The sequence below is a fragment of the Leucoraja erinacea genome, chromosome 14 (assembly GCF_028641065.1).
Source record: "Leucoraja erinacea ecotype New England chromosome 14, Leri_hhj_1, whole genome shotgun sequence".
NCBI classification, from domain to species: domain Eukaryota; kingdom Metazoa; phylum Chordata; class Chondrichthyes; order Rajiformes; family Rajidae; genus Leucoraja; species Leucoraja erinaceus.
This window is the reverse complement of record NC_073390.1, coordinates 42,544,852-42,560,489: the sequence shown is the minus strand read 5'-3', so window position 1 is coordinate 42,560,489 and position 15,638 is coordinate 42,544,852. Positions and strand designations below refer to the sequence as shown.

Sequence of the window (15,638 nt, the reverse complement as noted above, 5' to 3'; positions counted from 1 at the left end):
CAAGCGACCAAGTTAGGTCACGCTAGCCGCATGCAGTCGCATGCTAGTGGGACAGGCCCTTAGTTTCGGCCCCTTCCATTCGGCTAGGCACTCCTGTCCAGCGCCAGTCCATGGCGGTCGGGTCTCCACAGCGGCCCGGCCTCGGCTCCTTTGTTGTCTTCGCCGTCCCTCAACCCCCTGGCCTCCCTTCGGTTACGGTTTATTTGTGCTCCGTTCCCAAGCCCAATGCACTAATTTCTGCCGCCCATGGCCCCATCCCGCCCTAGACAATCCTATCACCCCAAATTCTCCGTGCTTCTGCAACCCCGTCGTGATACGTGCGACCCCATACACGGCACCAAGTAAGTTAGCTCCAGGCTTGACCTTGGTCTGTGTTGGGTTCCGCAAAAGTACGCTTGTGTCGTGCACGCCCCCGGCTGGGACTAGCCTTGTGTGAGAGCCTCGAGATGGTATCGCACCGGCTACCGTTGTCCAGGACTGTACCTTTTTGTCCATAGGCAGCGTTACGCGCCCCGCCCGGCCCGCTTCACCGTCCCTACTTTGAGCGCGTATTCGTGTCTCTATCCCACTGACCACAAGTGGAACGTACGTCAGGGGTCGGAGCTTTCGCGGCCTATGACGCTGTGCCAGCCCATTTGAGGGGAGAACCCTCTTCCAGGCTTGTCGCCGTACCATGTCTCATGAAGGAATATCTCCGCGCTACTGTCCTCTTGTGCTTCATTCTTTAGGCTGACTGCCGCCGGCCGGTGCGGGATCCTACTCCGCTTTAGTGTTACTTCCGGTTCCTGTCACCGTCTGCCGCCTTTCCTCCACAGTCATCAATTGGCTTGGCCGTCCCCATCCGGCATTCGCGCCATATTACCCTGGCTCCAAGTATCCCGATAGTCTGTCGCAGTTTGCACGCTTTTAACCGGCCTCATCGCATGCGTGGCTCCCCAGCCTGCCTCTTCCTCTTTGTCACGACGGCCGGTGCGCCTTTCCCACACGCTCGCCTGGTCCCTTGATCCCCTTCCGATTTTTTTCCAGTTTTATCTTTATCCCTTTGTGTTTTGGTTTTTTTTTCCACTTTGTGTTGGCTCGATTGTTATCTGTCTGGTCGGGTTCTCATTCTGTTCCCTGAGTGTTCTTTGTTTTATCTCGTCTGTAGGTTCCTTTGTTTAGTCCTTACATGTGCGATATTTTGCCCCGTAGTCATGCAGCGAGCTCTCGTTGTGCCATACCGGATACATTCCACCTCATTTTTTTTTTGCCCCATTCCACCCCCCCCGCGGTATTAAAATGGTTCGGCTAGTGTTCGTCCTTCGCGCACACTCACTTCCGGAGCACTCCTCGCGTTATCTGCACGAAATGCGCATAGGTTCATGTAATTCCAAGGAGTCGCCCCTCAACCTGTACCGATCCTCATTAGCACGCGTACCATGACCACGTGTTTGCCGGCGCTGGCTCCGTCCCTCCCGGGGCTAACCTTATTGCTAGCGTCTTTTTCAGTGAACCTCCTTTCTTGCTTCCGGCCCAGACCCTTACACTTTGCGTGCACTCTCTCAGCGGCCCTTATGCCGTGGCCTACCCTCTACCTGACTCCCAATTCAACCTGCCGGTGTTCGCCGTCCATACAATGGGTGCTATCCCCCTAACTCATGTTACAGCACTCCTCCGCGTTTTCATTCGCTAAGTGGCACGCACCGACATCACCCATCGGTATGTCGGTGCAACGACCTTCCGATACAACCCCGGTCAACCCACCCACCGTCCGGACAGAGCAACTAGAGTCGCCAACATTTCTTATTTGTGTATGCAAACGTAGACTATAATCACCACCCCCCCCCAGAGCATGCCATCACCCCTACACCATGAGCCCCATCGTGTGATCTGCCATTCAGGACTCCTGTGCTTAAACAAAAATGTTTCCGCACCTTTGCAAGACACTGTGATTCAGTCGTGCCCAGCAGCTCCCCATTTATAGACCTGCCCTGGGTGGCTGACCTTTCCATCATCTCTTGTATGTCGCTTACAGGTTCATGCCCTCACCTGTCTGCGCTAGTTGACATAATCCATGTTGTGCGTATGCATGGAATCTACCCTTTGCCAACGGTTGCGGCGGACGTGCAGTTCCGTTCGTCCTCGTGGGCGGCCGACTATTCATTCGGTTCTAGCTTATGGAATTGCTTGGGCTTCTCACTGGCCTCTTTGGCCATCTTGACTAGCTCCAATCACTACCCTCATCTCTCAGTTCACACGTCGTTTTCAGGCACACTTCTGGGTTTGAATGTTTCGGATTAGTTAACGACAGGGGGCTGGCTCCACACTGCATCTATCGTCTCCCGGTATTTTCTCTAGTTCTTTGTCTGGTTGTGCTAACTGGTCCGGCACCCTCGCCTTATTCATGGTGACGCCACGATGTCCGACAATCTTCCTACTCTCCGCCGTGGCTGTGTCTTTGATGCAAGCTCTGCCCTGCTACTCACGCCTGTCTGACACGCCCTAGCAGAGCTTCGCCCCTAATGGCAAGCACACCGCGCCCCCCAAAACAGGCGAGCCTGTCCCCAGGACGAAGCCATGCCTGTTCCATTACCCTTAACTACCTGCAAGGCAGGTGGGTGCCATCCCAATATTGCCTTCCCGGTTCGGAGCAGATGTGCACCCACATCAAACGGCGCTCACCGCCCCTCACCACTCATCTCTGACGACACCATGTAGACAACTGTCAGAGCGGCCGGAGGGCAGTTGGGGTTTTGTTGCGGCCACTAATTGGTCTTATTTCATTCCTTTCGTACAATTTTCTTGATCACTTATACACTGATCCTTTCCCTCGACGGTAAACCTGTTCGGGCTCCTGTAGTCCGCGGGATCAATCTCGCTGTCGGGCCCGAACATCGCTGCTGGGCCTTAAACGTGTAGCCACAACATGGAGGCCCCCGCTTACATCTCCCACCGGATGGTTTCTGGCCGGCGGACGCATGCGTGCCGTTTGGGTCGAGACCCTTCTTCCGATGCATCTTCCCTGCTTATGTTTTAAGCCCCTGGCAAACGTGCGAATAGCAGTCGGCGAAGTGGAGTGCCAAATCCCAATACACACAAGAACCCGTAGAACACCCCAGCGAACGCTGCGTGCCCATTGCACTATATCTCCTGGTTCATGTGTCTCCGGTGTCCCAGCGCCCCTCCAAACTTTTCCACGATCGTGGTTATGGTTTGTTCATAAGTCGCGCAAATGTCAATCAGCATTGGCCCCTTGCCTCCCGTTGCACAGGTACCTGTTCTGTTGTTCGTTTAGTTGTTGCGCTTGTTTCCTTCGTTGCTTGTTCCGCCCCTCAACACCTCCTTACGCCGGAAAGTTCTTAACTGCGGCATTCTTTCCTGCACACCCCTGGCATCTGGCCTGCATTAGTTGCTGCGCGTCCTTGAGCGGGCTTGGCGGCTGGGCGGCCGTTTGCCTTGGGTGGTCGGTTCCCGCCCCCGTTCTGGGCGGGGGGGGCACCCCACGCCGAATGGGGTGCACCCCCGGACTTAGAATTGTTCGGGTGGCTGATGGCCGGTGCACGTGCGCGGCTGCGCGCTGCCGTGGGGGGTTAGTCAGCTGATACTTCAATGACATGCTCTCCACCACCAACAACATGGACCCTCGGGCAGCAATCCCCTCCCTGCTTATTTGAGCATTGGGCCGGTGTTAGCGCGTGGGCCTGGGGCCTTGCTTTCTCCGGTGTTCCGGTTGCGTGGCTACCCGACGGCGTCCGTGCGAGGGGGCACGGGTCCGGCGCGTGCTGCTTGGGGTCTCGTCCAGGCGGTAGGGTTCGCTTACGCCGGGCTGCTTGTTGGGGCACTGGGGGCCAGTTCTGGGCACCCCCCACCGTGGGTGCGGGTTGCCTGTATCACCCTACGTTGTATCTTTGTCTGTTCGATCAGTGTCTTCGGTCCTTGTTTTCTGTTTTTGTTTTGGGGATCTGGTTTTTAGCTTGTGTGTCCATTTCTTTATTTCTTCCTTCTTCGACTACCTTTTTTGCCACCCCCCCCACCCACCCAACCCCACCCCCCACGGTGTTGTCGGGGTTGGTCGGCTGCTGGTGGCCCCCGTGCCCTCGTTTCCCTGGCGGCTTCCGACTGTGGGCGTGGTGCCTCCAGGGATGTTCGCGTGGTTGGCCCTTGTTTGTGCCTTGTTGCCTCCCCATCCGTCCGCGTGCTCTATGGGTTTCCCGTGATGTGCTTTGATTATATGACCCCTCATTTCCCCTCGGCCTCTTCCTCCTTGGCGCCCCCTTTTTCTTGTTTCTTTACCGCCACGACATCCTTCCCTCCTCCCTTTCCCCAATTTAGCCCTGAGCGTATGCCCCGATCTACATATTCACATCATTGACCCTTTTTTCCCACCTTAGGCTACGCCTCTCCCCTACCCGCCCCCCCCCCTTCATCACCCCCCCCCATCTTTTACCCCCCTTTCCTTCCACACCCCCCCACCCCCTCCTGCTTGCCCTCCCCCCATTTCTCCTACCCTCTTTTTTTTTTTCTTTTTTTTCTTTTTTATTTTTTTTTTTTTTTTTTTTTTTTTTTTTCTTTTTTTTTCGTTTTTTGTTCCTTTGTTCTTCTTTTTCCTTCCCTCTCTTTTGTTCTTTGTTAACTTTCCTCCCCATTTCACCCTCCCTTCCCCCCTCCTCTTCCCCTTTTTTTACGTTCCCATCTTTCTCCCCCCCTCTTTTTCCCCCTTTTTCCCTTCTCCCTTCTTTCCCCTAACCCTTTTTCTTTCTTTTTTCTCCTTTTTCCCTTTCCCTCCTCTCCCTCCCGGTCTCTAGTTCCTTTTTTTCTTCCCTCCTCCCTCCTTCTCCTTCCCCTCCCCCCTTTCCCTTTTTGTCCCTCCTCATTCTCTTCTTTTTTTTCCGCCCCTTCCCCCTTTCCGCCCCTTCTTCCTCCTTTATCCCTTCCCCTTTCGTCTTCATTTTTCTTTCTTTTCTTTTTTTTCTCTTTCCCTTCCATTTTTGTGTTCCACCTTCTTCCTTCCATTCTCCTTCTCCCTTGCTCCCCTCTCCGCTGCCTTCCCCCCTCTTTTTTTCTCACTTGCCATGTCCCCTCCTTCCCATCATTCCGAATCTCTTCCTCCCTTCCCCTCCTCCCTTCCTCCCCCCTTCCCTTTCCCTTCTGAATCTGGGTCAAGCAGCGTCCCTGGAGAACATGGATGGGTGACGTTTCGGTTTAACTGTGTTTGGTGTTTCAACCTCCATTACAGTGCGTTTGATGCACGCAATGTGTTAAATTTGCCAACAGCAGCAATCTTTTCTCTTATTTCATCCAGAATTCGCTGACAACAATAAGGCGTCAAACTTAAACCAGCCGTTCCTCAGAAATGCTTTGATACTCAAAAGCCACTCCAAACTGAACTAACAGTGAACGTTGTGGAACTATTTGAATGTTTTTAGCTATGCAATGAACGGTCAAAAATGACTAGAATCAATACGTTTAAAACAATTTTTTAATTATTTTTTATAATTGCAAAAAGAAATATATACATTTAACCTGTTAGAGAATGCTTAAAGTAGCCTTCCTTTGGACACAAAAGATCAATTTGCTGTATTTCCAGCTATTCCCTGAGATCTAGCTTTACTTTTCCTTTATGTAAACACATTGCTCAGGAATATAGATTGATCTGTGATAGCAGGACAAGTTAGCACGAATAGCTGTTGTCACATTGAATCACTTCAGAAACCCCACAGCTGGTTTTAATTTTTTCACCCCTGTCTTTTCTAGCCGTGTTTCGGTCATCAACATTGCAGAATAGTCCGTTTGTAATTTAAGTAGTATAACCTGCCGAGTGGTACTGATTACCAAGCAGTGAATAGACAGGTTTATGAGCACCAGTCATACATTGCCACCTGTTCATCTAAACAAAAAAAAACAGACCATCGGCGCTACCAACAGAAAATACACTGCTGAATGTCTTGTAGAAATGGCAAGATAAATCTCTTCACAGCCTGATAACCCGTTGAAGCTGATAACCCCTTGAAATCCACAGAATGAAAACTGGACTGGTTCTAAAATGGGTTGAAGATCTGATCTGTTGGATTACCATCAGGGTGGTGAAAAATACCCACAAGAAGTGATTTTTATGGCTGTAAAGATCTCACAAATCGATTTCAAAACTTAGACAATAGATGCAGGAGTAGGCCATTCAGCCCTTCGAACCAGCACCGCCATTCAATGTGATCATGGCTGATCATCCCTAATCAGTACTCCGTTCCTGCCTTCTCCCTATATCCCCTGACTCCGCTATCTTTCAGGTTGTGAGTCTGTGGAATTCTCTGCCTTAGAAGGCAGCGGAGGCCAATTCTCTGGACGCTTTCAAGAGAGAGTTAGATAGAGCTCTTAAAGATAGCAGAGTCAGGGGAAATGGGGAGAAGGCAGGAACGGGGTACTGATTGTGGATGATCAACCATGATCACAGTGAATTTTTCTCAAGAGGCCTAATGGCCTGCTCCTGCACCTATTGTCTATTGTCCATTGAATGAGCCATTTGGCCCCTTGCATCTGTTCTGCCATTTAATAAGATCGTGCTACTTCTCTGCCTCAGTGCTACTGCCTGCACCAACCATTTTTCTCTTGATTCTGCCGAACACACGAAAGAACAGTACCTGCTGAACCCATGACAGTATTTCTGACACACCAATATCTGTGGCATGGTTAACTTATGCCTCTGGACTTGGTTATGTCATCTGTATGCCTGCAGGAAGAATTGTCATTACAGCTTCAGGCAAACATATCTGATTTGGAGATTTCCAAGCACAAAGCTTAGTTTTACATCTATAGTTAAACAATGGAGGAAATACTAGCAACTGAATTCATGTAAATCATCAATGCTGGACATTTATCGTTTTGATGTAAATATAGCTCTACTTAGATTTATGCATGTTTAATTCTGAAATTAATTCAAGTGGCATTGAAACGTGACACTTGTATCAGTGATTCACAGTTTAGCTCACGCTCTCAAAAATCCCATTGTTTTGAATTATTCAGTAGCCATCTAATTACTTTGGTGAGGGTGGATGTGAGGTGGTTGTTGTTTCAATGCTATCACTCTGTGAAGAGTGATTTTTAACTTTTATTGGAAAAAGTCACACGAAAAGGCCTGTCCCACTTACATGATTTTTTTCAGCGACTACCGGCACCCGTCATGGGTGGCCGAAAATGTTCAACATGGTGAAAATCCAGTGGCGACCAGAAAAAGGTACGACTCTTCGGGCGACTACTCACGACCATACAGGCGTCATGTCGCGGGGTGACACCCGTATGGTCGTGAGTAGTCGCCCAAAGAGTCGTACCTTTTTTTGATCGCCGCTGGATTTTCAACTTTGAAAATTTTCGGCCACCTGCTGCGACTATGCTGCTGTGCCGGCAAGTCGCTGAAAAAATTGCGTAAGTGGGACAGGCCCTTAAGGTTTCATGAGCGAGAAAAAAATGTGTGTGTTGTTTTTTTGTAGCTGTTTATTAATGGAGGTGGAATGAGCAGAGAGGTAGCGTTATTATTCTGTTTAAGATATTTATGCTTCGACTTTGCTGTGCACAATAGAATGATTTTCTGCTGAAGTAAAGGCCATTTCCAGTACTGCACCTCTTGTTTATTACAGTTGACAGCTGAAATGATTCTGCACATAGCCAATGATCCAGTTCTACCTTTCAGTGTTTTGGATGTAGCCCTGGAGGTTCAAGAACAGCTCACAGGTAATGTGACTACATTAGTAATTGAACTCTTGAAATATTATTCATTTTAATTTGAAGAGAATACTGTACATTCAAGTTCATTTCTTTCTAACCACAAATCATAGATGATCAGGCTTTCCAAAGCCCTGCATACCTCACTTTCTGATATTAGAATTGATTGATATAATCTAAATAATTGCTCTTGTGATACATATTCATATCATGCAGCTATTTTTGTGCTTAAACCATCTTTTCTGTGCATAATAATCATCCATTTTTTACAAAGACCTTGATGTAATATTATGAAAGAGCATAGAACATTGAAAATACAGCACTAAAACAGGCCCTTCAGTGCATAATGTCCATGTTGAACATGCTTCCAGGATAAACTAATCTCATCAATTTGCACATGATCCAGATCCATCCATTCCCATCCAGGTGCCCATGGCCCTATCTAAAAGCCTCTTAAATGCCACATCGCATCTGCCTCCACGCCACCCCTGGCATCACATTCCAGGCACCAACCACCCTCTATATAAAATATTCTTTAAACATTGCCCCCATTATCTTAAAGCCATGCTCTCTAGTCTTACACATTTTCGACCTGTGAAAAAAGTTCTGAGTGTCTGCTCTATCTGTGCCTCTCATAATGTTATATGTCTATCAGGTCACCCCTCAAAGTCTGGCTCCCCAGAGAGATGTTTATCCAACCTCTCCTTGTAGCTAATAGTCCCTCATCCAGGCAGCATCCTGGCAGATTGTTTAGGTTTTAGGTTTAGGTTCAATATTGTCACGTGCACCGAGGTCCAGTGAAAAGCTTTGTTTTCCAGACTATCCACAGATCAGATATATTATTATACATAAATGTAATTAATCAAATTCAAGTAGAGCAAAGGGGGAGATACAGATCGCAGAATATAGTTCTCAGCTATGTTCCATATTCAAAATCCAATGTTCACCATGGGATGGAGGTGAATCGGACAGTACCCTAGCCTGTGGAAGGACCGTTCAGAAGCCAGAAAACAGAAGGGAATAAGCTGTTCCTGAGTCTAGGATATTTATCACACAAAGGGCAGTGGATGTATGAAACGAGCTGACCCAGGAGGTAGTTGAGGCACGTACAATCGCAACGTGTAAGAAACATTTATACAGGTACATGGATAGGACAGGTTCAGAGGGATATGGGCCAAACGTAGGCAGGTGGGACTAGTGTAGACGGGACATGTTGGCCGGTGTGGGCAAGCTAGGTCAAAGGGCCTGTCTCCACGCTTTAAGACTGTAAGACTCTATTTGTTTGTATGTATTTCTCTTTGATGCTACTTCAGTGCATTTCTTCATTATATACTGTACTTTTTTTAAGATAAAAGTGTCGCTACAGATCAAATTCTGACACTCGCCAACGCACTGAGGGAAACTGCACAACTTTTTCAGTCAGATGAAATGCGACCAGCTAATAATCCAAAAGAACAAGACCCTGCGCATCTGAGAATGTTGAATGACGTGCTGCAACATGTGGAGAAAAACTTCCTCGTTGAACAGGCTCCTCCGGGTTATTATAGGTACAGAAAAAATCTTGTTGTCATATTTATCATTCAAATACTTTTAAATATGAAGTAATTTTGAAAGAGAAATATTAATGTCTCTTGAGAAATAATGACATATAATATTTGTACCTTACCTGATGTTTAAATCAAACATTTAATACTTCATTCAGAAGCTCAATTTTAATATTTTGTAGGGAATATAAACACCTCACATCTTGGAATCTAAAGCAACCATAATTAACATATCTTAGAAGTCTGAAGATACAAACAAAAAAATATTCTGGTTATTGATACTGCTACATCCATCCTCCTTCCCCTCGGTCCATAAGTTCTAGGAGCAGAATTAGGACATTCGGCCCATCGAGTGTCTGCAATCCATTTGTGGCTGTTCAAAAATGCAATCATAAAGAAAGCACATCAGCGCCTCTAATTCCTGAGAAGATTATGGAGAGTCGGTTTGTCAAGGAGGATTCTCTCGAACTTCTACAGGTCCACAGTAGAGAGCATGCTGACCGGTTGCATCACGGCTTGGTACGGCAACCTGAGCTTCCAGGAACGGAAAAGGCTGCAAAAGGTTGTAAACGTTTCCCAGTCCATCATCGGCTCTGACCTCCCTACCATCAAGGGGATCTATCACAGGCGCTGCCTCAAAAAGACTGCCAGCATCATTCTTGTTCTTCTTGCGTATGGCGTGCACAGCCTAAAGTTGTGGGACAACTTGTTCTATTTGATCTTATTTGATTGTGCACGTCAGGTTGATTGCATTCGTTGAAACAGGGCGGAACACGTGAAGGTTGCAAACACCCGCCCCGCCAGCATCATCAAGGACCCACACCATTCTGGCCACTCACTCATCTCTCTGCTGCCATCACGTAGAAGGTACAGGAGCCTGAAATCTGCAACATCCAGGTTCAGGAACAGCTTCTTCCCCACAGCCATCAGACTATTAAACACATCTTCAAACAAACTCTGAACTATAACAGCCTATTGCACTTTATCTGTTTTTTATGTGTGTATATATATATTCTATGGTACATGGTCACACTGATCTGATCTGTATTTATGCCTACAATATTCTGTTGTGTTGCAGCAAGCATGAATTTCATTGTCCTATCTAGGACACATGACAATAAACTCTCTTGACTCTTGCTCTATCCTTCCCTCTCATCCCCATTCTCCTGCCTTCGCCCCATAACCCCTGGCATCTGTATTAATCAAGAATCTGCTAATCTCCGCCTTAAAAATATCCATTGACTTGGCCTCCACAGCCAGGTAAAATATAGATGACATTTTTCTTTATTCATTTGCTGGAAGGAGAAAAATGACCACAGCTTCCTCTGATTCACCGCAATGCTGGTAAATTTAGTTTAGTTTAGTTTTAAAGATACAGCACGGAAACAGGCCCTTCAGCCCACCGAGTCCGCACCGACCAGTGATCCCTGTACATTAACACTATCCTACACACTAGGGACAATTATTTTTACATTTACCAAGCCAATTTACCTACATACCTGTACATCTTTGGAGTGTGGGGGGAAACCGAAGATCTCAGAGAAAATCCATGCAGGTCACAGGGAGAACGTACAAACTCTGTACAGACAGCACCCGTAGTCGGGGTCGAACCTGAGTCTCCGGCGCTGTAAGCGCTGTATGACAGCAATTCTACTGCTGCACCACCATGCCAGTGCAAATTCATTCTTCAGTTATTCCCTCTACTTCCTACACTCAACTTCATTCATCACAATTACGTGAATCATATGATCAACATAGTCTATGTTTTGATCTCATTTTAACCCTTTGGTCATCTAGATCACTGCCCTTACATGCCTTTGCTTTCCATCTAAAGAGCATATATTCATCGCCATTACTTGATTCACAATGCATTCAAGAAAAATATTTCATAAAAGTACAATTTTATATCTTGATAAAGCTGTCCAAAATGTATTATGGGCATTTTGGTACAGTGTATTCCCATATGTATGGAGTAGAGCACTGTTCATTATAGCAAATAATAGCCAGCTGAGTTAAAGATATATCCCCAAGGGGCCAACAGTGCTACAGTAATATTTCACAAATCAAATATTTGTAAATCTACTCTTTAAAGGTCACGGATTTTTTGTAATGTTTATTCAAAGTTGTGGGGATCGCCAGCAAGCCTAGTATTTAATGCCATTTCTACTTTAGAAGATGATGATGCATCACTTTTGTGAACTGCTGCAGTCCTCATAACATACTTCTGTTCTGGACTTAGGAAGGGACTTCTAGTTCTTCAAACCATCAGGGGTGAAACATTTGCAATATATTTCTAGTATGAGGATGATATGTGATTTGGATGTAGATAGAGACAGGAAACTGCAGATGCTGGTTTACAAAATAAAGACACAAAGTGCTGGAATAAATCAGCAGGTCAGGCAGCATCCCTGAAAAACGTGGATAGGTGGTGTTTTGGGCCGGGACCCTTCTTTGGTAATGGTTGGGGGATGGGAGGGGGGTGGGGGGGGAGATTGAAGCTGGAAGAAGGAGGGACAGGACAAAACCTGGCAAGTGACAGGTGGATACACGTGAGGTGGGTTTTGGATGGGCAGATAATTGGACAAATGCCAGAGATGAACAAAAAAGGATTGAGTCAAAGGATTGAAGAGTTGCAAATTGTGAAGCCAGAGGAAGGAATGTAGGGCAGGGGGAGGGGAGAAATAGGTGTGAGTTCCGGTGTGGCACAGGTGAGGGAATGGGGGTGGGGGTTGTTAGAGGTTACCTAAAATTGGAGAATTCAATATTTGTACCTTTGTTACCCATGGAATATGAGGTGCATGGTAACTGTAAATGACTTAATTGACACCAGTCTGAAGTTAAAATCATCTTTAATCATAACATATAGTAGAGCGGTACAGTAGGTTGTTAGTTCATCACTACCGCTTCCAAGACTAACTAATGTAGGAAAATGGGTGTTAATATGAAGTGTACAGTAAGATGGAGTTAGCGATGCTACACTGCTCTGATTGGTTCACATGCAATAACCAATCTACAGTAACTTTCAGGTAAGTGTTCCCATTCACCCGCTGACCTTATTTAAGGTGGAAAATATTATGAGGTTGATAGGTGCGGTTGAAGAATTGCTCCATTTTTATTTAGCCCCCTAATTTTGATTCCCTTGCTCCTGGGCCAGAGAACCTTTCCGTTCACTGAAGCTAACAGTTCCATGGGCGGAAATCCTGGGTGAGAAGGAATGGGTGACATTTTGGGTCGAGACCCTTCTTCAGTCTGAAGACGGATCTCGACCCAAAATGTCACCCATTCCTTCTCTCTGGAGATGCTGCCTGTCCCACTAAGTTACTCCAGCATTTTGTGTCTATCCCAACTCCTATGCTCAGTGCCCTGACCGATGACACCTTCTCCAACTCCCCGTCTACCTGTGTTGCCTCTTTCGTGGACCTATGAACCTGTACTCCCATGTCTCTCCGTTCTACACTACTTTCCAGGGCTCTGGCATTTACTGTTTCAGTCCTGTCCAGGTTTAACTGACCAAAATTCAACACGTCGCACTTATCCAAGTTAAATTCCATCTGCAATTTCTTGGCCCACTTCCCCTGTTCAGATACATCGCGATAAAGTTTCTTCACTGTCCGTTGCTCCACCAGTTTTGGTGTAATCAGCAAACTTGCTCGCCATATTAACAATGTTGTTATCTAAATTGTTAATATAGATGACAAGCAACAGTGGACCCAGCAATGATCACAACGCCAGGTCACAGGGCTCCAACCCAAATGACAACAACCCAGTATCACCCTTGGACTCCTTCCACCAAGCCAATTGTGCCTACAATTGTATCCCATGTGATCTAACCTTACAGACTCCATCCACCCCACTTATCCGATAGTTAAGTTTAGTTGCTTAAAATTCTCATGCCAATTTATGGGTTTCCTAGTAACCAACATAAATCAGCATCAATATAATTCAAAGCTATGATGATAATCTATGAATTCCAAAGTGCCATCATTCCATGGTGAAGCACAGTAGATAACTAATTCTAGGATTCTTTTAACTTTGTGAGCATTATTGAAAGAAAGGTCCAAGTGCTCTTTTAAAAATAATAATGAAGCTCAAGGTCCCAGAATCTGCATTTCCTTGTGTCTCCTTAAGAACTAGGTTCACTTGATGACACAATCATCTCCAATCTGGCCACCATGGGGCCACTGATTATAGGTCATGAGCCGATGAAACTAGGCTGACACACTGGTGTAATGTTGACGCTAAGCTCTGGTCCTAGCTTGGATGAGTGGCATCTCTACGTTTGTACTTCATAAGGAAGAGCAATGGTCTCATTGTTGACTAACCAATATTTACAATCTGTACCCAATACCATTACTTACTGACTTACTTACTTACTGCCTATTATGCCTCCTGGCATGTAGGGCAGTAACGAAGATCCTCCACTCCTGTCTGTTCTGGGCACGCCCAGTAGTGTTGATTCCTTCAGTTGCTGTTTCCATAACATATTTGTTTTACGAGACAGGGTTGTTAGCCCTGTGCTCAACCTCCAACCTGGAGGACCAGTGGATCGCTCTCCGTCTCGCCTCTACCCTTCGACCTGTCCAGCATGGGAGACCCTAACAGGAGACGAATCTCCCGCTGGCATAGCTCTAGGGGTCACTGAGACACACAAGCTCCCCGACCATGACAAGGTTGCAATCCAACGGGGAGCAATACCATTAGAAAGAGATGAAATAGTTTTTGATTCGACTGCTGTTTGCAGGAGCTACTTATGCGTAAAATCATCAGTATATTCATCTGCGGTAGTTAATGGCATTTCAGGGCAATTCATTGTATGTCAAGCATTTCACAATATATCCCAAAAGACATGAAAAATCATTATGTTTAATCTTTTTCCACAAAAAAAAGTCACCTTGTTAAGGTTTTTATAGTAATGGAATTATATGAACAATCAGCAAGTTGTTCTGTTCCGTTGTGGGATGTGAAATAAGGCTGTAAATAGCTTTGATTACAGCTTCTGTTAGTGGGATTTGGCAAAAGTGGCAACATTTTCTATGAATCAATATCCTCTTTTGATGAATAGTCCTACTTTCTGGGAAATTGATTTTTATATGCATTTTACAAATTTATTATAATATTTTAAAACAAGAATAGATTGTAGGTCAAAAGAAATAGGCTTTTGAATCAATCTTGATATCTCAACAAAGGTGTGCATGCAAGGAAGCTTCCAAATGGGTCCAAACTAGTCCCCATTGCACCGATAATGTCATTTGTGGGGTAAAAAACAAAGAAGCTTTGGGAGCTTTTTGTTCGCGGTACCACAGCGAGTATTGATTTGGTTAAACCAGATCTGTCAACTGGGGCTTTATAAATAAGGCAATTCTTCATCTGTAACCAGCGAGGATCAGATATAATTTACAGCTGGTGACCTTCAGACAATAAGGAAAGACCAGATCACAAAGGTACGTCTATGATTTAAATTGCCTCTAATTAGAATCAAAATTTTCTTTCCCTTTAGACCTCCTGATTTATCAGGGTTGAGAGCTCGCTGATTATATGTCAATGACATTGACTGCTTTACGGAGTCAAAAAGTTGTACAGCACAGAAACAAGCCCCATGGGTGCTACATGTCCAAGCTGTGCATTTTGACCATTTATCCCAACACCATTTGCCTTTCTAGTTCCATATCCTCGTATGCATTGCGATATCTAAATGTTTCTTAAATGTGGTGCTTATATCTGACTCCACCACCTTCCCTGACAGTAGGCTCCAGAAATTCATCCACTCTATGCCTAAAAATAATTTCCTTCAGATCCCCTTTAAAACTCCTTCTTCTCACCTTGAACCCTATGTCCTTTTGCTTTTTGATACCCCCAGCATATGAAAATGTTTCTCAATATCGACCTTGTCTCAGCCTACAATAATTGTATTTACTTCTACTCGTCCTCCTTCCCTCGTGGGAAAACTTGTAATTGTAATTGTAATTGTAATTTATTTATTTAGGGAACAGTGCATATTAATAAACATTTACATGTAATATGCAAGATTGTAGCCAGTAGCTAATTTCCATCTTTAGTCCCTCTGGTAAACAAGGTAAACACATCACAACACAATCAATCAATAAGAGAAGAGACAAAACAAAAATGAAAAACAAAACAAAACAAAGAATAAAGTAAAAAAGTAACAATAAAAGAGTACCATAGGATAATTTGAAGGTAAAACAACCCCAATCCATTTAAGAGTGCATCTATAGATGGGAAAGCAGAATCAAGAGGGCAGATTTTTAACTTCCTCCATTGTATGGAAACCAGAAATGTTAGAAGAGCATAAATCAGAAACTGATCCTTGTGCGGTTCTCACAGTTATGAGTTAGTACAGGCACAATGGCAGGAAGAATGTGGGCTCTGTTTTTGATATACTGA

The 15,638-nt window shown here is 45.5% G+C and overlaps 1 protein-coding gene across 1 annotated transcript in view; it reads left to right on the top strand.

Annotated features, from left to right (window-relative positions):
- LOC129703644 (inactive N-acetylated-alpha-linked acidic dipeptidase-like protein 2) overlaps positions 1-15,638 on the top strand; it is a 289,914-nt gene that overhangs the window by 269,139 nt on the left and 5,137 nt on the right. The window contains exons 10-11 of the mRNA XM_055646259.1: positions 7,608-7,701; positions 9,041-9,239. Coding sequence (XP_055502234.1) covers positions 7,608-7,701; positions 9,041-9,239 — 293 coding nt within the window. The remainder of the gene's footprint in view (positions 1-7,607; positions 7,702-9,040; positions 9,240-15,638) is intronic.